Source organism: Ambystoma mexicanum, chromosome 2p (assembly GCF_040938575.1).
Source record: "Ambystoma mexicanum isolate Mex_15411 chromosome 2p, UKY_AmexF1_1, whole genome shotgun sequence".
NCBI lineage: Eukaryota > Metazoa > Chordata > Amphibia > Caudata > Ambystomatidae > Ambystoma > Ambystoma mexicanum.
Window position 1 is genome coordinate 369,474,319 of NC_090923.1, and position 26,582 is coordinate 369,500,900.

The window sequence follows — 26,582 nt, forward strand, 5'->3', positions numbered from 1 at the left end:
GCATCTAGTCATATTTTGATTGGGAGTTGAACTTAGGCTCGGGTTGGAATTGGATTGTTAAATTAAACAGAAGTGGCCTGTATTTGGGAAAGCTACGGGTCATAGTGGGACTGCAACATACTGTTTAAAGGGTCTCGGAGGTTAACTTGCAGGTTTGTAAAAGTATCTACAAACAATATTAGGAATGCATTTAATTATTGTTTTTCTCCAGCTTGGATCTCCTCCTCCTCTTTGTTTCCATGATTTTTTAATTTTTGTACTACAAGTTATATGGAGTCTTGATTTACGATTGATGATTTTATGAGTATGATTTCATGTGTATGATTTTATGCTAATGTTTATTAATATATGTGTAAAGTTTGAATTTATTTTCAACCTATAGCACATTAAAGAATTTGAATTTGAAAGGAAATATTTTTCATCAACACAGAGGCTTCTCCCAAAGCTTATCAATATTTGCCCCCAACAAATTCTTCCTATTACTATTCAAATCCATCCAGTGACTTGCTCCACATCCAGCTTCCTCTATATGTCATTTGTCCACAACTCACACCGTCCACTCCCAAGCCCTGCTCAATCCCTGTATCTCTCGCCTACACTTTGCTGCCTTACAATTCTGCTCCTTTACTCTCCTTGCTCCACTGTACTGGAATTCCTACCCCCTTTGATCAAGAAGATAGCTACTACCCATTCATTCAAATAACTCTTAAACACCGTTTTTTCTCTATTGGTGGATCACCTGCACTTACCCGCAAATCACGCCATTCACTGATCCCTACTGCCTTCTCCTCCTGCTAGCTACTGTACATAAATTTACTAAACACTGACCTGTAAGATAGTGTAACTATTGTTGAATCATTGCTATGTTGTCTGCCAGTCATGCCACTGTATATATACTATTTAAATGCCTCTCCCCAAACGGGATCCCCTCACCACTGTACTGCCTTAATGCAAAGCAAACATTCAAGGGATGTCTCGGTCTGTGGGGTGTTTCAACCCACAAGTCTAAGCCCTGCAACATTACTGTGCATTGCTGGCAGCAGAAACATCAGAATGGCCATTGGAAAGCATGCTGCTCGCTAAAATCACCAAAAATTGCGCAGTAAAAATCTGGAAAATAGGCCGCCATCCACTTTTGTTATCTCAGTGAACACAGGAGATCACTGCCAAAACCCACCATTGGGCTACCCACAAAGTAGCCTGAAATCACTTGAAAAAGCAATGCTGATTGACAAAAAGAAACACAGAGCTGTTTGGAAATCCGTTTTCTTGATTGTCAAAAATGTGCAAAAAACATGGCTCACAAACCACCTAAAAGATCCAACCTCCTTGTTGGGTGTTCCACATTATTCTACTGCAAGAATCCACATAACTACAATGTTAGCAAGAATCATAGGTTATCAGAACAAAATCCACTTTTAAAGAAATTTGATGGAAAGAAAGCTGTCAAAAATGGGTGTAGTACCGTTACTCACCTCTTTCAGGTGCTGGCAATCTCTAATTCTGAGAGGAGAACTGGTGTTTCAGAAGTTAAATATGCCAAAGAAGAGAATTCCATCAGAATGCCATATAAGAGTGTCACACATTGATTTCATGTTGAAAAAGACTGGAATTAAAGAATATGTTTGCTTATTGTGAATTTATAAATATATTTATTTTCACAAGGAACTATGTTACAATTGACCAGAAGGTAACCTGATTCAGTTAAAACTTCCAAGAGGCTTTCTCCCCCTGAGAAACTCACATCTTGTTCCTTCCCACCAAAAGGAGAGCATTTCACATTGGTATGTTAATCAGAAGGGGAGGAGATTTCCTCTGCTGCCCTGAGCTAGAAACAATGGGTTCCTTGAACTGAATAGAAAATGCTAATTCAGGTGTAACTGACAACTGCTCTGGCAGGAAGGCAAGCCATGTGACCTTCTGACTCAGCCCAGCTCTGGAGGCGGGCCAGACTGAAAATGTGGTTTGAAGTGGAAGTAAATATATGTTTTTATAAAAATGCTTATAGCAAAGTGTACTGAACTGACACAAATCTGAAACTTAGAGATTGTTAAAATGTAAAATTCACTCACAGTTTAAGACTAAGCTGGAATCTGTGTGACATTCTGAGACTGAACCCCGGAAATTATTCATATTGTAGCCATGTTGTTTACGTTAGGAACATGAAAAATTACAGGAATGTGCCCGGATGGGATGTGCATGCATGTATAAAAATTGGTGCAGAACTAACATTGGGAAACCCACCAAAAGCGTGAAAAAGTTGTCATTTAGGAACCAGAGCCCATAGGAAAATGGGATTTGGACAAGAATGTACCTTAGGCAATCTGTCATGTAATTATGTATTATGAACAACTTGTGTATCTTGGAAATATGTTTTTGGGGAAAATTGATTTTCTATGTAAAAGCAAAGGGGAGGGATTTCTTTTGGACCATAAACACAGCATCACTCTGACTCATGATGACACACTGCTCCTTTCTCAAATCAGGAGAGCTGTTTTCTATTCTAGCTAAGAACCCTGTGCCAGAACCAAGATCCAGACCCATAGAGCAGAGCTGTATCCAGAACCCGTCAGATCCAGTCCAAGAGGCTGTGCAGACCAGAGTGCCGTGCTAAGAGCAGAACCCAGTGTCTGAGACCTGTCCGGTGGCAAGCGAATCCCAGCCAAACCCTTGACCAGATCTGTGACGGGCCCATTCCATTCAAAAGCCATATGAGTGAGTATTTGGTCTAGAACTGTCCATAGTCACCTCTTAGTTTAAAGTAATCCTATTCAATCCATTTCAACCTGTCCAAAACTGCATTATAGAATCTTGTGTCCATCCTGAACTCTTCTCATTATATAGGGCCTCATTCCGAGTCCGGCGCTAACCAATGGCGGTAGTAGCGCCTTGGTCGGCACCGGACCCGTACCTGCACCGCCCTGGTGGAATTGGAAATTACCGCCCTATTCCGAGTTGACCAGGGCGGTAATTTCCCATTCCCCAGGGCTCTTCCCCATTCCCAAATGAGCCCCCATAGGACTCAATGGGAATGGGGAAATTGCAAGCAACGGTGACCGTACTTTATGGTCACCGTTATTGGCTAAAAAGCCCCTTTGCGCCCTCGTCCCTAACGCCTGCTAAAAGCAGGCGTTAGGGACGAGGGCGCAAAGGGAACTCGGAATGTGGCGGTAAGGGATTACCGGCACCGGTCTCGTTAACGGTGACCGGTATCCCTTACAGCCATACTCAGAATGAGGCCCATAGTCTGTGATAATTGTAGCGATAATCATCTGTGTGCTGATATTTTCTGAAGAAAGTCAAGTGTCCTGGCGCACAAAAATCTGAGTGGAAGGCGCCTTGTTCTGGTGGTTGTCCCGTTGGGTATCTTGTACTTTCATAGCCCCTTAGTATAATTCCATTTGGTTCCGAATCTTTAAAGCGCAATCTTTCATTTTGAAATCTTGACTCTGTTTCTGAAAAATCTACCTTCACAAAAACCTCTGTAACTTTTGAACCATACGTCCTAGAAACGAAATTTAAATGTAACTTTGAAGCTAACATTCCAATTCCTTAAGTTTTGTCGTTATCACGTTTCCCACATGTGGAAAAGTTGCCGCGATTTCGCATTTGGCTCAATTTCACTTCATGTAAAATAGCTATTTCTTGCTTTCAACTTCTGAATTTTGTTTTCCATCTGCTAATCATTCATAAATCTTTGCTAGTGTTGACCTGTACCAATCCAAACCCACTCTCACTAGTTCTGAATCTCATGTAGAGAATTAAAATCAATTTGAGCATTTTTCCATACATTACTAAATCACATTCAAAAGCAATTGACTTGTTTAAAATCATACCTGTTCTCTCTATGCTTGATGGGGGGAATTGGAATTGAACTGCATTGTGATTGTTATTCCTGATCCCTGTGTACCCTCATTCCATCTCTTCATATGGCATACTGGGGGGGAGTGAGTAATAACAGGGGGAAAGAGTGATCATATTGTCTTTTGATTGAATTCATCTCAAGTTTATTTCTGTGTTGCATTCTTTTCTATCATTGCATTTCCTTGAACCCATACAAAGTATTCTCTGCTACATTATCCTCCCTATTCCTACTCCTAATTGATTAAAGAGATTGTTGATATTGTCATATTACCCATTGCTGATCATTATTCATATTCATAAAAGTGTAATATATATATTGTTCAATTCTTCAAATAAATCTTTTAATTTGCAAAACAAACCTATTTCTTGGTTCAGTGAGACCAGGGGAATTCAAAGAGAGGGGCGTTATATAAGAGTACATCATCCACAATTAAAAGAACTTTTACATAAAAATATATAAGTAAGGGTTTCCATTGGGCATCCTATATTAGGCATGGACTTAGTCGGAGTGCTGGATTGAAATCACTTACAGGTCTCTGCATTGTTAATCATGAAAGGTTCTCCTGCTCGATGTCAAATGTCCTCTATCAAATAAATGCAAGTACCAGAAATACAAATACTACTGTAGAAAAATGTATTTACGTGATACATTCCCAAAGAATCAAATACTACTGATGGTGTCAATAGTAATGCTACTCTGGTATCTACCGCAAAGAACGCATGGCCCAAATGACCATATATAAAGCCTCAACCAATGGTAGTCGAAACGAAAATATTGTAGTGATTGACTGCTCTCATTCCTCCATTTGTCTCTCTTTCTTCACACGTGGCATCACTGGTACATCATCTACCGCCTTTAACACACATGTCAGGGGAAAGTGTACCTGCCATAATACCAGGTATAGATGGAGCCATTGAGGGTAAGGGAGAGTCTGTAATGCATCTACAACCAACCCCTCTCTCCTGCACATTGTGGCATTTAGGCATACATACCATGCTGTTTCTGTGTCTGCTGCTGGAGGGGAGGATCAAGGATGTGACAGTGATGAGAGATAGCCAGGGCCCTGAGTAGAGATGAATACCCACCCACTGACTTTTCCCCTCTCCCTATTGAGAATGGCTAAACATTATCTCATTTTCTGGTTGCAGACTCACATCACAAGTATTTTTCCAAATGCACTCTTAGTAATGTATCTAAATGGACCTTTCTCAAGACTTTTTTCATAATTTGTACATTTGGCAGAGTAGCTTAACCGCTTTTTCTTTCTGCTGATTGTTTTGGTTTCTTGTGTTTTTCATGTCCTATAATGGCAATGCTTTTAGCAAAGTAATCTATTCATTTTTGCCAAGAGCAAGGATGAATTTGATCTCTACCAAGGAAACAGTACCCAATAGGAAGACTGATATTCAAGTACTGACGTGTCTATGCTAAGATGATAATAGAATTGAGAGCTAATAATTCTTGTTAATGTCATTATTAGTTTCTTTAAAATTAATCCATAACATATACCGAGAGTAAGTTCTGTTTCTATGTAGCCATTTACCTTCTGTAGTCCAGTGGGTAGAGATGTGACAGACACCCGCCTTGACATGCGCCGTGACCTCACTATCACATTTTTCTCAGTTATCCTTTCCGTTTCTGCTTCTACAACGTTAACATTCAGTTGGATAGTTGCTTTAAACAAAAGGAAAACATATGAGTGATGCTATGACCTGTGGTGAAATATTTTAAAGAAATATGTCTGAAATGTTTTGAAGTTGTAAAGCATTATTAACGGAGCTTCACCAGTTATGTCAGGCCCACGTGCTAATGTGACAAGCCGGATGGAGGTCATTTGAATTGTAATATACTTATCAATCATCATATGATGAATATCAGGTATTGGGTGAAATATTGCTTTTTTGTACAAAAAACTCTCTACAGTTCAACAATTGCTGGATATTAAACATTTATCTAGAATATATTGTTTTTCTGTAGCTAAGATGTTAAATGTGTAACTTACATTTTATAACATAGAACATATTATTGTAAATGAGAGTTTAATGCCAAATGATTAAAATGGACTCACATATTAAGGCAATTAAATATTGCTGGACCTACACAGAGTTGAATTACCATTTTGGGAAAACCTCCAAGCTTTTAGCTTCGGGAGCACTTTTGGTGAGGGCAAGTCCTTGATAATCTTCGGAAGAAGGCTCTGTGTTGATGAAAAAAGAGATCCTTTACTTGAAGAAGGACTGAGGGTCTTAGTGTCTTGTAATTCCATGTCTTTATTTTCTCGTTTGCTGGATGGCATCATTTTTCCAAATGAAGTTTTCATCTTTTTCACAAAATTCTTTTTCTTATGCTCCTGGACATCAAAGCTTTCCGAATCATTCCCACTGGACGATCCTTCTTTAGGAAGCAGGACATTTTGGTTTGCTAAGTTAGTCGATACAGCTCCATGCCACCTTTCAATTACAAAGAATAGATGTTAAGGTTTATAGCAGACAATTAAAGCATACACATGTTATTACATCCAGAGTTGCACTACATCATGTGAGATAAGAATCAAATTGACTTCTGACAATATACCATGACTTCTCTAAACACTTGTCTAAATAACGTATACAAATACAGCTTTTAGGTCAAGTACATGTCTTTATGGAATGTGTATAGGTGAAAGAAATCCCTTTTATAATCTCATGACCCCACTTTTCAACTGCCCCCTAAAAATAAATGAGGAACATTGTACTCAGTATAGTCAACAACGTATTGTAAAGTTGCAGACATATTGGTGCACTTTTGATAAGTTTTATATGCAATGTAGACCCATTTCACTGGCACCAAAATCCTTTCTCCATGGTTTATGGGTTAAGTAGTTATAGACTGCATGGCATGTATATAGTTCAGGTACAGGTCCAAGTGATATGGGACATGTCACCTGAGGCATGAAAGTGTAATTTCCACAATGCAATTTTTTTATACCCATCAATTTCAATAGGTCACAAACATGTAGCTTAATCTATTTGGTTTACTCTTTATTTGCACTTTATTTTAGTCTACACATGTTTGGTGCTCTAGGCTCTTCTTTAGGACTCTGGAGAAAAGGGGGGTGAACTAGGGTTCCACTGAAGTCAAAAGACACAAAGCAGGTGAACGCAGAAGAACCCACTGCTTCCTTTCAATCTCCTTTTTCACCAACAGGTCAGTAGGGCAGGTGGTGAAGTAGAGCAAAGTGTACATAGATGCCAGATCTCCATTGAAAAAGGTTAACGGAAAGTATTTGAGGTTGACTGTGAGTGCAGTATTCAGTGAGGTTTATTTTCTGTTTTAATAACCTTCAGTGGGAGAAACTGTTTATTGGGGTGTAGTGAGGCTCAGATGAGGGGCTACACTGTGGAAAGAAAACAGAAATCTTTCAGAGTCTAACACCGCATGCAGATGATTCCAATTCTTTCATTTCTTTTACTATTTCAATTACAGTTTCACTGAGAAAAATAGTCAACTGGAGCAAAAGAGAGGTGCTGGGGCTCCCCCAGAGGAAAACACCAACCAAACACTTCTTCAACACATGCATCTTTATTTCTCCCATTTTATGTTTTTTCAACAACTGGCTCAGTGGAAGAGATGAGTAATGGAGTTAAAGGCAGGATTGTCTGCTGGGTTGTGTGATGAATGCTGTGGAGTCTTCATGGATTCTCCAACAAGGATTTCCTATTATGTGGCCAGGGGATGGCAACCGCTACCTGATCCTCATCCTGGGGGTGGTATTATGAGACAGCATCACATGGGTGGAGATGGCTGTTGGGGAGTAAGTCATGACCCTATCAGGAGCATTCCCCCCCTTCAAGAGAGGGAGATCTCAGAATTCCTATGTTTTGAATAGCTTGTTGTCACTGCATAAATCCCTCTAGAGGAAAACCCAGAAACCCCTTCTTGCAAATCACTCTAGTCGTCATGATACCATTCATAACTCACACACATATAATTCAAACCTAACGTCTACTCTAATGTTTTCTTAGGTAACAATTTTAAACAATATAACTATAGAAATTCTATAATGTATGGGAACTCCAACTCCCATAACGCCCCAGGTACTCAGACGAGGAAGAGAAGTGAGGAGTTGATGCAGATTGAAGAAAACTCCAATCTGAATGAGTGGACTTGCGGTTTTGGAAGATCACAAGTGCGGGGGGAAATTTAAAAAGGCCATCTGCACTCAAACTGCAGAGAGAGCCGGAGAAGGAGGTGAAAAGCACGATGGCCGCCCCGGAGGAGAGCGAGTAGGCAGACAAGTCCAAAAAGCAGCATGCAGTCATCAGAGCTGTTTACCGGCGTGGCGCGAGTCCGAGAAAGATGCTGCAGGGATCTCTGTAAGACCAACAGAACACTGGCAGCAGCAACAGAGCTACCGGAGACACAATCACAGGAAGTGGTCTTTGATCCTGGTCGCAGAGAGAAACCGATGAGTGGATTGGATGCTGCAGGAAGAGCGGGAGGAAGGCCTGCAGAATAACGCAGCTGTACTACAGAGGAAGCCTCATTGATACGACATGCCATGGGTCGGTGATGTTACGAAACACTGGTGAGTCCACCCAAAGCAATAAAGCCATAGGGGACCCCAGGGTGTACCGAAAGGCATTTAAGCCAACAAACCATGTAAGAATACTTGAATACCGTACAATTGTGGTGCAAAGGCAGAACTTGAACAAGTTTCCATATATGGGATGCCAAAGTTGGAGCAAGTATACTGCAAGCAAATAGAAACAACTCTGTAGTGTTAAGAGACATTGAATCAGAGAAGAAGTCCTAGTGAAAGGAATACACTGGGTAAGTGAAAATGTGTGGGAGAGATACCTGGCAGGGGAGTATAACAGTAGATCTGCATAACTCAAAAGGAGATTCCTGGCAGGAGAGTATACCAGGTAATGCTGAAATCTGAAAATATTTAAGCTGAAGAAGTCTTGGTGAACGGAACACACCAGGCTGTCAACATTTTGGGAGGATATACCTGACAGATAAGTATACCAGGGGATCTACATTACCCAAAACTGGATTCCTGGCAGGAGCATATACCAAGGGATCTGAAGAGTCAACTAGAGGAGTCTGGGTATGGGAGTATACCAGGAGGTCCATCAATGTTGTATAAAGACATGTACTTATTTTACATGGTAAAGGAGTATACCAAACACAATGTCACCATCCTGAAAGAATTATTATCTGAAATAGACACTTTTGCTTTCCTCAAAGAATTGTTGTTTGAAATAGAAACTTGTTGCCATCCTCAAAGAATTATGATTTGAAAGAGACACGTTTGCCACCCTGAAAGAAATAGTATTCTAAAAAGACACTTTTGCCACCTTAAAGGTATTTTTTATGAGAAAAAGACACTTTTGCCATTGTAAGGGAGCTGTTGTTTGAAAGACACTTTTTGCTTTCCTCAAGCCAGCCAAAAGGAATTATTGCTTGAAAAGGACACTTTCGGCATCCTAAAGGAAAGACACTTTTTGCTATCCTCACTAAATGTTTGTTTGGAAGAGACACTTTCACCATCCTATCTAAATCCAGGTAAAGGGATTCACCCTCTGGACCCAAGTAGTTCTCCTTGGAGAAAGTTACTTCTATTAGATTTATTTGTTTGTTTTGATTATGAACACTTAAGTTTAAGTATAAGTTTAAGATATTTCATCACACCCTTAGTTGAACATCCCTAGTGTGTTGGTCAGATTAGTATTTTTTGGACACTAGGATAGTTTATACATTTTTAACGACTTGACACAGACTGAGTTTTAGTTTTAGTTTCCTAGGTAGGGAGACTCGCGTTAGGATAGGGACAGAGAGACCTCCAATGAACCCCCTTTTTTTAAATAAAGATATCTGCTGTTGAGAATATTTCAACTTTGTGTCCGCCTCTCAATTCTGACCTTTCACAGCTGTTTGCTTTCTAGTCCGTCAATCTCCCATGGGCAGCCCTCCACCCTAACCCAGTCTTCCATTTTGCCCCATGTAAGCGTGAATACTAGTGATCAGTAACCCCTACTACCTACAGTAGCCTCTCTATTGTGAAAGGGCCTCATCATGCTACTCCCTAAGAGGCTCTCAAGGGTACTCTAATGGTGCCTATATTTCCTCAGACAGTGTTTCGTTCTCTCTCTCCCACTAACGTTATTGTACTCCTTTCCCTGATATTAATTCAATTCAATTCAATTCAATCTCTTTAATGTGTTTCAGTATAAACTGTACACATATATTATATTAATTAACAAAACATATACTTTGATATAATACATTAATATTCCACATTAACTTAAATACATTTCATTTAATATCAAGCCCACATTAGAATCATATCCGTTTCATGAACCTGTTTACTCAAATTCTGAATGCTTTACATTGGGTGAAAACATGCCTCGCCGCCTCCTGTTGAGAAGAGCACTCACCTATTCTACAGTACGATTCTGTCTCTGGAATTTTGAGTTCTGGCCCCCTTATTGCAGAACTGTTGATCATCTCACTTTACGCTGCCTGCTGAAAACTCTGTTATTCTAGTCCTCATTAAAACATGGAAACTCATTCACTCAATCAACACCAAGATGCCTTTGGGTGTACGTGTGCTTAATAAATTCAGCTAACATAACATAACATAACATAACATTGCTAATAGAGGTAGTTGGTTCATGCAGAGCAATAAAATACATCCTTCACAGATGGACTGAGAGACTTAACATTAAAAACTGTTGTACATGTTTAAATGAATAAACTATATTGTCGATAAACGTATAGCTCTTCAAAGTAGCTAGGTGCGAGAAATTCTCACACCAGTCCCAATTCTGTTGCTTTTGGAGTGCTGGGACAGTGGGCCTAACTCACTCACTATGTTCAAGGAATCAGTGTCACCCTTACAACACCCCAGTTCTATTTGTTTATTAAGGCGTAGACTTACATTACATTTTTGACTATGGAAGACACCAATGAAAGGTCTTGTCATTTCACATTTCAATCAGAGGTGTCCATGGCCTCTAGGAATTTCATATAGCAGGATAAAAGCCCTATTATGAGGATGCTAATTTGGGTTTTGATTTTTATTATAAATTGAAAAGCACATACACTTAGAACTATATTGCCTCTTTTAGAGAAATATCATTTGAACAGGGCTCCCAAAATATGTTTACACGCTATCTTGAATATTTTTATTAGTTGGAAATGTACAAATAAACTGTGGCTTGATTACTCAATGTTCATCTGTCTTTGAAAGGCCCGGGACAGGCAGGGTCACCAATTGGCATAGGGATGCTCTGTTAGGTAGGTTCTCCCTTCAGTCAGTGCTTCTGCTCCAAAATCCCTCTCAAGTAATCTAGTCCTTCTTTGGCAAAGGCTTCTGCATTAAGTCCAATCTGGAAAAAGACCCTTTGAAGGAGATTTCAATATCAATTACATTCATTTGGTATTCAGTCTGCTTCTGTCTTGTCAGTTATGCTCTCTTCCTTGTCTATTTTCCCCAACACTTTCCCTTGTTCCTAAATGTTTGGCCTTAAATACCAAGTACACTCTAACCATGCAGCATCAAATGACATAACATTCTTAGTGGACAGATCCAGTGATATATTCCCTTCACATTCTCACACTCACCAGCCCGCCCCCGTTCCTTGCCTCTGGTGGCCCATTGAATGTGTATGTTTTATAAGGATATGTGTCAGCCACAAACTAGACCCCTCAGAGAAAAGCAGAAATTAAAATTGAACGGGAATGCTAATTTTACACATAATTCTATACATGGACGTACGTCTTGATGAAATTGTAATATTCATATTTCTAAGAATGTTCTGAGTTCAGATATATTTATGCTTCTGCCACTTCATACATGATGGAGTTATTCAAATATGCAAATGATGCATAACTCATACATTTTAATATATACTTTGTATATACAGACAAAAATACAATTCTTCTTTTCCCGCTGAATTCAGATCTGTATTTGATTTCCTGGTGGGGCAAATGGTTAGAAAATGATAACTAACAATGTTACTTCAGTGTTCACTTTATTATGCACTATTGCATGCTGACTTTGTTCTGTACATTTCTAATTTGCATTCCATTTGTGTGTGGCTTGACACGATATCAGCAGAATACATCTGCTGTTTTAGGAAAGACATTCTGTTGTACAAAGGATCATTGTCATTGCCAGCTTAGTAGAACAAATGTAAATTGTTCATGATACATAAGGTTCTCTAGGGTCAAGGGCCGTGTACGGGGCAGGCATCTACACCTTTGAAATTTAACTTTTAAGCAGGTGCCCCTTAATCTATTGTCCATGTGGCCTTTCAGATTAGCTTAGAAAAATAAGATCATGCTCTGGCCTGATTCTCCAACATAATTATGTTTTTTGCCAGTAAATTTCTTCCTATTCAATCCTGTGCTGTCTTCACAATGCCCTCTATTTCTCTAGCCCTTCTTTCCATTTTGCCATCTGAGTAGAACATTCTCCACACACATGTTCCTGGATACTTCTCTCATTTTAAAGCAACCTTCTAAACTGCATCTAAAACCAGTTATTTTTCCACAATCTCCTTGTTTTGCTTTACCTTAAGAAATATACTGTTATCAATATTATATTTGATGAATACTATTGTAACCATTAAACTGTATCAATATTATATCTGATTAATTATCAGTATTCAAAGTAAATACACCAGGCAACAGTCCAATATGGTGACCAACCATAGAGAATACAGAGGTATTTTAATCATTTTCATACCATCCGGTCAGGGTTTTGGTGGGTTTGTTGGCTTGCTTTGTTGATCTACTCACATAAGAAGATTGATATGTCGATCCATTCAGATCACTATACATTTACTGAATAATTTATATGGAATAAAGGATTGGATTTTACACTTTTATCTGAAAAAGATGTAAACAATGCCATCTGGGGAGTGTAGTTCGACATTCAAAATGCTCGGAATGAAGGGGGAGCAGGCAAGCACATTCAGAGAATTGTGTATAGTCGAGAGTGGAATATACCATATAAATGAACTAAACACCAAAGCAACAATAGTAACTAGAAGGTCCAGGGGGTGCAAATAGCTATAATATTAGGATTGCCTGCTTAGAACAGGGCCATGACAAGAGGGGTGAGGAGGCTGTTAACAAGTTGTTCTTTCCCCGACATACCCTCATGCAATCAGCCATCTCTTGGAGACATACATCATGAAAGAGAAGCAGACAGACAGCCAGCTGGGACGAGTTCGTTTAATCACTTTCTTACAAGCTGAAATAAAGGGAATGTCCAAATTTTGTCTGGCATAAATCATGGTTATATACAATAGCAACAGATTACACATTGATGTTTTGCTAATATGAACTTTATATCTTAATAGGCTTTCATTGGGCAATTTACTTAAAGGTCAAAACATCACTTGTTTCCCATTGGACATAAACACCTGCCTGAGACAAATGATGTTTATGCTAATTAGCATGACTACGTGTTTCCCACATTTTCTGAATCATCAGACATATGTTGCAACCTTTAACCAGAAAAAAAGCAGTTCTGAGTGTGACACATTTCTAAGACGTTCTAGCACATTCTGTCCAAGGCCACCTCACCCTGCTTATCTACTTTTGACTGTATGCCAGTTTCATTTTCAAAACAGCACTGTGAAAATCATATATTCTGCTATTTAATTCTGCTATATCACTGTACCTTGGTTCTGGGATGAAGTAACATGTTGTATATAATAGCAAAGTAATTTTGGAATTACATTGTCAGTAGAGGAAATATTACAATGATTGTGGTCATTTTTTTGGAAAAAATCATTTTAATCTAGAAATTTAAGTGAGGCAGGGCTTGGTGCGACTCTCATTGAAAAATTATTTGAGAGCCAGTACTCATTAAATTGACTTTCATTTTTAAGGGTTTTTATGAGCTATATTAGTAATAATGGTGCTTTTTGAGTAGAGGATATCAGTTTTAGTTTGATTTAACACCAGCTGAAAAAATTTGAGATTGGATAGGTTTTAAAGAAAGAAAAAAAAAATTTGATATGTGTTATGTTATGTTGAAATGATGTGCTTAGGGGGGTTTTGATTTGGCGATGGTCCATATTTTTGGAATCCTTGAATGTTTTGGCCAAAAGGTTATGCGTGATTAACCATATTTGGAGCACATTTTTCTTACTAGAATTTCACACTAGAATTTGTCCCCATTCATTACCCATATATATATTAGATTGGTCCTGTTAGATCACATTTTTAAAATTACACAAGCCACTTTCCATGTTAAGGTTTTATTAGTTATTTTGGATGTCTGAGCTATGCCAGATATTATTGTTTCAAGGATCTGATCATAGATGTTATATTAGCACACACCAATGCCCCCCAATGTTTTCATTCAATGTAAACATTGTAAGTACCTTTATTAGTAATAGTTGGGGCATCTTTGAAAGGCAGATTCTATAAGTCTGAATAGGGTTATCACACAGATGAGGGAGAAAGGCATGTTGAGCAATGGGAAGAACCCATTGTTAAAGTTTAGATACATTGTTGAAAAATTATTTGGAAAAAGGAAAGGTGCCTTGCCCAATGGTTTTGCAACACATAGTGAATGAGCACAGGGAGATGCCTCAAACCCCTGCGTTAAGCAGTATGGAAATGACTGCAACAACTGGAAGGGCTCTTAGATGTGTCAGTACCTTATCACAAGGAAGAGCAGATGCAGATAGTTAATTTTTCACAGAAATTGTAACAATAAGAAAGGAAGTATGTCAGAGAGGGGAATGGGAAAGTGATTGAGGGAGGAGAAGGAGAGAAATGGTGGGAACAAAGGAAACATGCATGGGAAATCAAGAGTGAGAAAAAGGGCCTCATTACAAGTTTGGCGGTAGCCTTGCCGGTAAAACCGGCAGGCTGCCGCCGAACTTGCGAATTCTACCAGTGCACGGGAATGGGCAACTACTGGGTGATTACGGCCCGCCGGAACCGGTGTTTGCCCATTCACGGGCACAGGTAAAAAATGCTCCCCATTCCCATTGAGCCCCATAGGGCTCAATGGGAATGGGGAGGCCGGATGCACCGGCACCATTCAGAATGGTGGCGGTGCATCTGACATGCTCTGCTCCCGGGTGCCGGTACAGCCTCCAGGTCGGACCTGCTGGGCAAAAAGGCACCCGCGAGCAGAACTCATAGTTTGCCGGTCTGGTAATTATGGTAACGGCAAACTTACTGGTACTTTAGTTACCGGACAAGCAAACTTGTAATGAGGCCCTTTGCAATGAAGGCACAGGAGAGTGCTACAAATAACCAGACAGTGAGGACACTGGTAATTAAGGACAGAAAGGGGGACAGCATCTCCCCACTGCACAGGAAGGGATCATCAAAATAATATGCCCAAGATCACACATGATGCCAGGTGTGCACCGAGAGTAAAAGTACACTTATAAATGCAAATTACACAACAGAGAAGGTTAATGTAATAACAAGTGATGCCAGATTAGGCACAGCAAATACTTATATGAGTACAGCAGGAATTAATAAGATTATAAGCACTTTTTACAGTAGTGCCATGAAATTAGCATGCACTGACACAAACATTTGTATTCAGACTGGAGGAAGTAATAGTAATGAGAGGGAGCACTCGCACTAGCACAACGACTGAAGTTACATACACTATAAGATAAGGAGCATGATCTTTTTATATAATGAGTACATTGTCTGTAACATATTATCAGATATATTGGAAAGAGATTAGAGTAAATACCTAGGGGATAACATGCACTATTTTAAGGGTTAATTATGCAATTACACAAGAAATCACATTAGTATTTTAAGTCCTGGAAATATAAAGGAGTGTGCCATTAGGCCAAATAAGTATTTTTTATGGAGCACACACCTTGATTAGCATGGCTTTCAAGAATAAAGGCATGGATGAGAAAGATGGACCAATGAGTGCAAGCAAGCTAGGAGTTGCACAAATGAGGGAATACAACTGAAGGACAGTGATGGCTCTTGGTGAAGAACACAAATAGAATAATGTGACAAAAAGGCTTGTTTAATAGAAGTTTATTCAGCAGTTAAGGATTGCAAACAGAAACAAGGAAGAATTGGCACAGGTATTGAGCATGTTTTGGATTAATAGTCTTCATGATGATTGGCTTATTAGAAGGAATGAAGAGAATGGTAATGTGGAGATATGGAAAGAGAAGGCATTATGCACAAGAATTTGGAAAAAATAAGGATATTAGGTTAGAGTTTATTCATACATATATACCCCCACAATAGTAGACAATATTTTATAATGTAATTATAGTGCCAATTTAAACAACAGTAACCCCAGGTCTTGCTAAAACACAACATAAGAAAAAGTGCTTATCATTTTTGTAGTATATTTGGAGCATTTTTAAAATTATAGCGGAGGGATTACAAGATATAAAAGTACACACAATAACATGCAATTGTGAGGGCCAAGAAGGAGGGGTTATAAGGAAAAACATAATGAGAGAACTCCTGACAGTGCACAAAACAAAGTATGAGAGTAAGTAACAAGAACATTATTTTATTATCTATATATATGTGTTTATGAAAACATTTTGATTTATGTTACATTAAAAAAGTGTCAGTTTTGGAGCACAAGAGGTATTTTTTTATGGCCTTAGTGATGCAGTTGGAAGGAACAACATTATGGGCCTCATTACGACCCTGGCGGAACGGGTTAAACGGTGCCGTAAAAGGTGATGGCGCCGTTCAACCCGTTCCGCCACATTACGAGGTCCCATCCTAGGACACGTTAAGCACGCCTGGGAAAACCAGGCATGCTTACCGGGTCCCGCGAGGGGAAGAGGGAGCAAACAACGGGCCATCTCGTTATGGCCCGTTGTTTGCTCCCTCTCCCATTCCCATTCAGACCTTTGGGGGCTGAAATGGGAATGGGGAAGGACCGTGTCTGGGTCCTTGAGGGAGGAATTACCGGGCCATCCGAACTCGGAATGGCCCGGTAAGTCCTCATTCCGAGGACCCGGACACGGATGCGATTTCGGCGGCAGCCATGCCGCCAATCGCGGCATGGCTACCGGCCGAACTCGTAATGAGGGCCGATAACTAAAGGTGAGTACTAGTGGATGAAAGAGAGATAAATAGAGAAACGTAGGTATGTGTGGACACAAGAAGTGTGTGGATCTTCTTATTGATCATATTAGAAGAAAGAGTACCCAGGTGAATACAAGTGAAAGACAGTGAGGGATGCAGTGATTTCAAATTGATAGCATTTGTTCTAATTAAAGTATAGCAGGTATAGGTAAAGAATAGTATATGTATATAAGTATGGCCATATTTAGTGAGGAAGGCAGAGAAGACTTTTGGGTGTAAGAAGGTGGAGTAACCCTTTTATGATTATGTTCATGTAACATAATGAAAGTACGGTTGGTATATGATTCTTTTTTTAAAGCAACAAGTAATAGTTGGATATGAAAATGTAGTGATAGGCAAACACTGTATGCATATATGCCACACTTGCATGCATAGGGCAAGGCGGTCATGTTCAGCCTCATGGGTAAATAGATTAGAGTGGGAAGGGTGACAAAAGTGTTAATTATATCTTGCCAGGATGAACAAAGCAAAGAAAGAAGCGACCACAGTCCTGTGACATAAGGAGAAAGATTACGAAAAGTAAAGACACATAGAAGATTTGCATCGGGGAAGAAAAAAGCAGGCCTGACACCGCACCATGTTCATAAAAAAAGATAAAGCAAAGGGCCCCATCATTTCTATTAAAAAAGATTAGATTTTATTTTACCTGGCCATGGATATAAAGCGATGACCCTAGCAACATCACATAAAGGAAAGGTACAAGCAACAAGGCCAGTGCCCTTAATGCAGAAGGAGGAAGAAATACTTATTTTCGGGAAACACAGTTCTCTTTGTTAGCTTACCATGACTTTTGTCTCCATTTGGTTTCTGCAGGAAGTAAATGACAGTTTATCCATGGATGCGACAAGAAGAAAGAAGAGCGGCTGAAGAAGAAGACAGTTCCTTTTGTTTAATTGTTGGATTTGTCATGTTGTCTGTTTTGTTTTTTATTATTTGTTATTATAAAAAAGGGGACAAATTAACCCCACTAGTGTTACGAATGACACGGCCATGTATAAAGCGCTATCAAGAATAGAGGAGAAATGTTCCCTTTTTTAGTTAAGAGAGGAGTTTTGAGATGGCGTCTAAGCTTAGCACAGCACTAAAAAGGACACAATGGGGTGTGAGCCTATGAGAAAGGTGGGGCAAGTGAGGGTAAAACAACATATGTGTGTATTCGTTGGTCCTGCATTAAAGGCGGACCCAGGTATAAGCATAGACAAACACAGGTGACACTAAGGTCTGCATGAAAGGGAGGAGAAGCCGCCATTCAATTAAAATAAATAAGAGGAAATGTAGTGGTAAGTGTTTTGGGAGGTAGGAATACTTTAAAGAAATAGAAGCATTGAAGTAGTAATGTTTAGGTTTTAGGAGGAAGTACTGATAATAAAATGCACTTATTTTTCAAGAAACTCACCCATATTTGTATATATGGACATGGAACAGCTGCACTTCGATTGATATCAGCACACATGCCTATGAGCAGGGAGAAAGGCCCTAATTGTCATGACAAGGGGTGCATTGGGGAGCCTGCCAGATACCCATTGTTGCTGAAATAAAGAAAACAAGAAGAAGAAACAATCCTCTTTATGGACTGCCCCATGCTTATGTCCCCTTGACTGACTATTTTACTCAAGAAGACAATGCGTCCTAAAGCATGGCCCTTGAAAGAATTAAGGGGCCCCTGACCTTGCTGCAAAGCAGAGAAAAAAAAACAACAATGAACTGATGAAATATCCTTGAACATGAAATGGAGAAGGAAAGAGAACCCAATGGAAGATATTCTATCAAAAGTTAAGCGAGATGATGGCCAGGAAATGGACTCTAAGCAGATGGCAAATGCGACAGGGACGAAGAAAATGTTATATGGTGGAGAAGAGTAATAACCTAATATGTACACGAAAAAAGAGGAAAAGAGGAGGAAACAAAAAAATAATAATAAAAAATGAGTGAGCTGGTGGGTCCCCTCAGAAGAAAATGTACAAATGTCGTTTAACGATATCTCCCAATTCTCGTAGTGGCAGAGTCACACGTTGTGCATGTAAATTAAGGTTTAATTGGATAACAGGTATAGGAACAAGATAGAAGTAAACAATGTTACTTTCTGGGGATACATACACATACATATACACAAAAGGAAGTGCATTGGGCAGAAGCCAAGGTACAGTGATATAGCAGAATGAAATAGCAGAATACAGGATTTTCATGGTGCTGTTTTGCAAATAGAACTGCATACAGTCAAAAGTAGATAAGCAGGGCGAGATGGCCTTGGACAGAATGTGGTAGAAAGTCTGAAGAAATGCGTCACACTCAGAGCTGCTCCCTTTTTTGCACACATCACTACATTTCTGTGTTTTCAGCACTTATAAATCTTCATGGAGTTTTGAGGCTTTCATCCGTCTGTAATGCAATGGCTGCCTTTGCTGACCTATTTTCTATGTCAGAAATCTATATTCTGTGTTAATTATGTTGTGCGCAATGCAAGCCTTCCTTTATGTTTTATGTTGCCCTAAATAAGTGTGTCCATTATGACCTATTTCTAATGTACCTGCCTTCAATAAGAGCAGCCTAGCTATCTCAATGGCCAATACTCCAGACCTTTATAATGTTGGACATGAGGGAGGGGTCTAGGCCTAAATACCCTATTGACATGTCTGTCACCAGTGGGAGAGAGAGTCTGCTTCTCTTCAAGGTGATACGTGCCAAAGCAAACAGTGAGGGTATTTAGTCTTCCAGTTAGGCAATACACTAGGAAGGGTCACTTGAAGAAGGCTGAATTCAGTTCCCATTGAAAGTTTCATTGTTAAAAAGGATTTACAAATGGCAGCTACATGCCAGACTTAACAAACAGCTTTCCAAAGGGATGCTACCCTACATAAAACATAATAGCTCTTATAGTTATTACTTAAACTGCATCTGAGTTCTAGTAAATGGTCCCACCGTAAAAGTGTAGTCAAATGTGAATAGGAAAAAATGAAGCTCACTCCTGTATTAACTGAAATTATTGAAAATATTTGTTTGATCTATAGTTGTAAGGATCACAAACATGTTTCTATATAGAATGAGGCTTTCAGGTGTAGATGACAGTCACACTGCAGTGCCACTCATTTTAGTAGTTGAGCACAACACCTTTTTCTTTTTATTCATACACCCACAATTCAGATGCAATTTAAAAAAATTTAAAAAAACAACTAAAAGAGATGTTATTTGTATGTACTACTGTAATGCCGATGAAGCGTACATGAACAATAATTAAATACATTTACCCGCTGGTTCTACTTGAGCACACTTTATTGTGAATCCCCGCAGTAGTTTTATCCAATTCTTTTCTACTTCACATTTTTAGGATGTAACATTTGTACAAGTAATAGTATCTAGGTTGGCAATGCCGCAAACATGAACAATTGTACATTCACGTTTTTGCAAAGGTAACAATATCTTCTTGGGCTATTTCTAAAGAAATGTAACAGAATAATAGGGCCATGACAGCTGTTTTCTATGTCTTAAGATAGCTATTTCATGAACTTTATTCAAGAGAGCCCAACATGAAGCACAACAAACTAGAAGAACATGAATTCTAGTGAGGTAATTAGCAGATCTAAACAATTGGTACTAACTGGATAGAACAATTTGACTGTATTTATGGTGCGATCTAAAATTGCAGTTTACTCACAATCTTACAGCTGGATTGGCATTTTCTCTAATAGGCCTTCACTGCAGTGAATGGCACATTGCATTAAAATGACAGTTTGTTTGTTTGTTTGTTTATTTAGTATAGCGCAAACCAAAACCCTCAGGTAGCTGGGTGCAAGCAATACAAGTATACTTAGGAAGCTTAGTTACAGAGCATACGAATACAAAGGCTACTTAGTTACATAGGTAGGTAGGTACATACAATGTACCTTAAGCAGTTATAAACACTGCTAGCTAGAGGGCAACCATGAGTTAGCAGTGCCAAATGGTCCCAATAAGAAACCAATGTATAGGCAAGTGGATCCCAAGGCTATACAGTTGGTAGTGATTAGCGTAGCAGTTCTTGAATGTCATTATAGAGCGAGTAGGGTGAGAGGTCAGAAGGGTCAGCAGGTTTGGATAGTCAGATCGTGTTAGGAGTAATTTGTTTGTAGCCAGGTGAGGAGTTTCTGTCTAAATGCGGAGTAAGGTTGGTCAATTCTAAGATCTAGTGGGAGTCCATTCCATGATTGAGCGGCCAAAACCGGAAAGCTAGAACCACTGGCTGTGATCCGTTTGTATCTAGGAACCTCTAGAGTGTAGGCATTCGACGTTCTCGTCGGTCGGTCAGAGGTTCTTTTATTAACTCTTTCTACAAGGTAGGGTGGCGCTATATTATTAAGACATTTGGATGTGAGAGAGAGGGGTTTGAGGGAGATTCTGTCCTTAATTAATTAATAAGCCAGTGGGTATTATTTCTTCTTAATGCAGATATATGCTCTCTGTTCGGGATGTTTAAGGCTGCTCTAAGTGCATTATTTTGGAGTCTTTGCAGTTTATCAATGATGTACTTATTGGATCCAGCATATAAAGCATTGCAATAATCCAGTCTGGAAAGAATAAGTGCGTTGGCTAGTGTAATGCAGCTGGTCTCAGAAAGGAATGGTCTGCAGGCTCAGATCAATTTGCACGTATAAGCTGTAGAAGAAGCTAGGGAGTTAGTTTGCTTCTTGAAGGTAAGTGTCGAGTTGCGATAAAAACCAAGGGTTTTATGGCCGGTATCACTTTGATGACATTGTTGTCGATGTTGAATGAGGTGTAGCTGGGGTTAGGTTTTTTTATGACCGTCTCTGAGCCTAAGATCAGTAACTCTGTTTTATCGTCATTCAGGCAGAGGCCATGGGATGCCATCCAGGCCTGAATGAGGAGATGTATCTTGTTTATTAAGGCCGAGTCCTCCAAGAAGTTACCCAAAAGGGGAATAAGGATTTCAATGTCATCAGTATAGTTGGTGTAAGTGACACCCAATCTGTTCAACTTGTCGAACAAGGGCTTAGTAAAGATATTGTACATAGTAGGAGATACACATGCTCCTTGAGGAATGCTGTAAGAGACTTGTAGGGGATCAGCAGCTGCTAGGGTGGAGAAGACTCTCATTGTGCGGTTTGCAAGGAAGGATTGCACCCAAGTTATGGCATCACTTGAGAAATGGGCGGCTGACCTGAGTTATCCAATGGTATGATAACAAATCAACAAAAAGTGAGAACTGCTGTATTGGACAGATCAGGCAAAGTATAAGCATGAGCCACACATGTGTAATCTCAACTTGTGTGACTTGATTAATATAGGTTGGCATTCATTCTATTTTTTGTTTGATAAATTGAGATATTTATGTATTATTTTTTATTGAACATCACTATTGGTGCTTTCCCTGCATTGTTGTCTTTGTTTTTTCACATTTACAGCAAGTTTACATCAACCACAGAGCATTATTTGTAACTATTACTGCATATTCTGCAATTGATGCTACTGTACAAATGTAACATTTGTGAACATAATCAACGTTTGATAAACCACAGTTGTCGATGAAAAAGCGCAGCTGCATGAAGCATGTGTAGTGAGTTGACAGCGGTTCATAAGAAATCAGTTGTTAATCAATACATTTCCAGTACTTCCTATTCATTTGTGGCATTAATAGTTTTGGTAAACATTTATCAAACACAATTGAGTAAGGTCAAGTGGGGAGCCCAAACAGTAAAACACAACATTCAATCCTGATTTACGAGAAGCCAAACGGTTCAAGATAAGTGCTAATTTGTTACATATACATTTGTGGAGACATAGGATACTCAACAACGAACAAGAATACAAAACATGGCATGGTACAGAAGTAACATGGCCCAAAAATACATTTTGGGTTTAGATTTCGAACAATTACAAACCCTGTATTCCCTACTAGGAGTGAAGAATCAGGGTATTGAGAATGTAATTGGGGTACATATTAAACAAGTGTGTAGAAGAAATATTAAATTCATCTCAAAAATCTTTATTTCTCAATGTTTACTTCCACTTTATATTTCCTTTTATTTTTTTCATTTTTTCAGTTACGGTTGATGTCTATTGTACCTTTTTTACAGTATCTCCCCGTATGAACCAGAGATAAATCTATGGGGAAACACGTGTTAAAAGAGAAATGCATAAGGATGAATGTATATCTGAATGAAAAATTCAAAAACAGCATTGTTGTATGAAAATCAATACAATATACCAGATGACAAATGGAATAAAGTCAAATCAAACAACAAAAGAAAGCATGCATGTGGTTCTTGGAATTTAAACTGACTTAATTAATGGTTTTGAGAGCGCACAGTCAAAGCACCAAACAAGCAAAAAGTAGATGCTACCTTCCCCTGTAAAAATGTGCAATTGTCTATATAATAAAAAAGATAGGCCAAAAGAAATGTCTACAACCACAGCCCAATCAGCAAAAGAGTTTAGATATTTTGGCAGCTATTTCCCCTCTTTCATCAAAAAGGTTAGCATCAACAGCAACATAGCACTAGTACTTAGTATGTTGATGGCAGATCTATAAAGTGGTAGATGGAGCAATGATGTATGCATGTATATGTATATATATATATATTACACGGCCTGCTGTAGCGGCCGTGTAGTTATGGTTAAGTTGCTAAACCCTTAGGAAGAAGTCTTTTTGGGCGGCTTATAACTTCGCTCCCCCTGGACAAAGCCTCACCAAACTTTGCCAAAAGTAAATGTCCTGCTCTGAATTATACTGGCAAGTTTGGTGAGGTTACGTCAAGGGGGGGGGGGGGGGGAGTTATAGGGGGTCCCAATTCTTTTTTCCATAGACTGAATGGAAACCAATTTTGCTCACTCCTAGAGCCCAAAACGCTGGACAGATTTTCACCATATTTGCGGCAGGAGCGGCGACTTGGTCCCAAAAGCATGCTTTTGTACATATGGCGAAATATGGCGAAATCTCCCTGTTCGCTCCACGGACAGGACTCGGATTGGTACGGAGGACTCTGTCATGTCCGCGGACATCCAACACACAGGCTGATTGGCTGGATGGAATCGTGATGTGCGTCACATTTTCCCTAAAATGCCAGCCATGTTGTATCCGCGGATATCCGCGCAGAGCGCAGTGGCAAACAGGGCTGGAAGACATGTTTTGGGGCATTTGGTGTTGGGAAAAGGGGCTGGAAAGGGTGGGGGAGTGGAACATGGTCCATATGATGTATTTGTTTTGGTGAAATACGACATGTGTTGTGTCCAGAGGCCATGCACCCAAGAGTCTGCCCACTGGTTGAAGTACTGTAATAGTATGTGTAGAGAAGTGCACAGGGCGAGTAACAGCTGGCTTATTGGACTGCATTGAGATTCTTGGGTGTATGTGAGCCTGTGCAGTGGGTGCACGTAGTGTAATAGTATGTGAACTGAAGTGGACAGGGCCTCAGACGGCTGCCTTATGTGGGTTGTGGCCACTGGGCAGATTTTTGGGTGCATGGCCGTATTATGATGCGGTGGTTGTGGCCAAGCCCTATACTCTTGGGTGTATGTCCAGAGGCCTTAGGCCATAGGCCATACACCCAAGAGTCTAGGGTCTGGCCACAACCACTGCAGCATAATACGGCCATGCACTCAAGAATGTGATACTGGCATATTGATTTCACAAACATGTGTAAAGAAATGCAATTTGCTGATTACAAAGAAGCGTGACACCAATAATCGTGTACTCACTGTATATATTGTTGAGGCACTGTATACTTTTTTGGAACTCAGTGATAGAATACCATTCAAGTGGCAATAGCAGGTTTGAATATTGTGGCACTGTGGGCACATATTGTCTTTGTTGCATGTGGAAATGCAGGAGAAATCTTTGTTTTATTGTCTGTGAAAAAAAAACCATAACATATTAGGAAAGGTACTTCATAATGTCGTATTGTATTCAATTTTAGACAAGACATTTATGTACCTTGTGGATCCTCCTAATTAGTACATTACAAGTACTATGCTTAAAACAAGTGTACTGTGAAATGTGCTAGGTTCCTGTCTTTGTTTGCATAATTATTGGGTCTTTCCATGCAGGATTTGAAGAAAACCTTCTACATTCATTTGATGTTCTGTGGCACACTCTGTTTCATTGAAGTGTGCAGTACTTACAGGAAATGTTAAAGGTGCCCATCTATGTGGTCTTGCTGTTATAAGCATTGTTGCAATAGGAGGAATCGAAATGGTGTATGTTTTGGTTTTGGAAGTAGTGGTACTATGGTTGCAGTTAAATACCAGTTGCCGTATTCTAACTGTTTATCTGTTTCCGCTTTTTAGCACTACCCGTTTATGCTGTTTGATTGCTGTTGGTGTTTTCCAAGTACTGTACTATTGCACACTAATATTGCAGGATTGTGGGGCAGTAAGGTACCTGTTGGTGTATTCCAGCCGTTGGTAGTTTGAAAGTTGTTGAGGATATGTTTGTAGCACTTTGATTGCTGAAGGTTGATTTTAACAGTTTGACCGCTAGAAGTAACATTGTAGTACTGCAGGTGTAGTAAGATACCAGTTGGTGTATTCTGGTTGTTTATACATAATAAGTCTTGAAGGGTTTCCTCAGAAGAACTTTCATTTCTGCTGGTGGATTTTAAATTGTGTAGTAATGGGAAGTAATATTTCATTATTATGGTTGCAGTTAGATACCACTTGGCGTATTCTAACTGTTTACAATTTCACAGTTTTGTTGAGTATGTCGTCAAGTACCTTCATTCTTGTTGGCGGATTTCCTTTTTCCACTATTGTGAAGTGCCTTTGCAGTATTATGGGTGTAGTTACATATTTTTTTGCAGGCATTGTTAGACGGCTGTTGCTTATTCTAACACTTGGTCATTTCACAGGTCATTGAGGAACAGTTTGTAGACCCTCATACTCAGTACTATGGGTGAAACAATATTAGTGTGTCCTTTCCACAGTTGTTGTTTCTGTGACTATAATCATTAGGTCATTGGGGAAAAAACATTATAGCAGCGCAACTGATGTCCTCATGGGCCAGTTGGTGTATGCTAAATTGTTCCAGTTTCAGAAGCTTTTTTTTTATTTGCAGTTACATATCTGCTGATGGGTTTTGGGCAGTAGGCTATGCTACTTTTGTAGATTGGTGAGTACATTTTGGTTACAAGAATATTAAGTAAGCATTTGCAAGATTTGGTGGTAATCTCTGCTTCAGAGTAATGGAAGTATCATTGCATTCATTGCATTCAAACCACCCACATTTCTTTTTAATGTATAAAGTGACCTGCAGTGGTTGTAGCACCCATGTGGTAGATTATGCTTACTGTTGTGAAGGTTTTGTTGCCAAGTGATACTTGCCCTTGTGTGAAGCTAGTACGCTTGCAGTTGTTTTTGGTACCATCTGCATTGTATCGTAAAAGCATTACTGTCATGTGGTTCCTAGTGATAGCCATGACATCCAAAGCCTCGAATGCAAAAGCCTCAAAATAAAATACATTGAAAAAATACATTATTTTTTATATTTTTTTAATGTTGGTCCCCTCCCAACCACCAATAAAAAAAACTTTACCTACAAAAAATGCATTTTTTCAATGCTTTTGCATTCAATGCTTTGTATTCGAGGGAATCACTGGATACCCTATTACGTATT

General features: G+C 39.4%; 1 protein-coding gene across 1 annotated transcript in view; it reads right to left on the reverse strand.

The window, feature by feature from the left end:
• The window catches only part of C2PH3orf49 (chromosome 2p C3orf49 homolog), a 298,627-nt gene that overhangs the window by 121,795 nt on the left and 150,250 nt on the right, over nucleotides 1-26,582 (reverse strand). The window contains exons 2-3 of the mRNA XM_069643716.1: nucleotides 5,981-6,315; nucleotides 5,409-5,539 (exon numbers count right to left, since the gene is read on the reverse strand). Of these exons, the coding sequence (XP_069499817.1) occupies nucleotides 5,409-5,539; nucleotides 5,981-6,315 (466 nt within the window). The remainder of the gene's footprint in view (nucleotides 1-5,408; nucleotides 5,540-5,980; nucleotides 6,316-26,582) is intronic.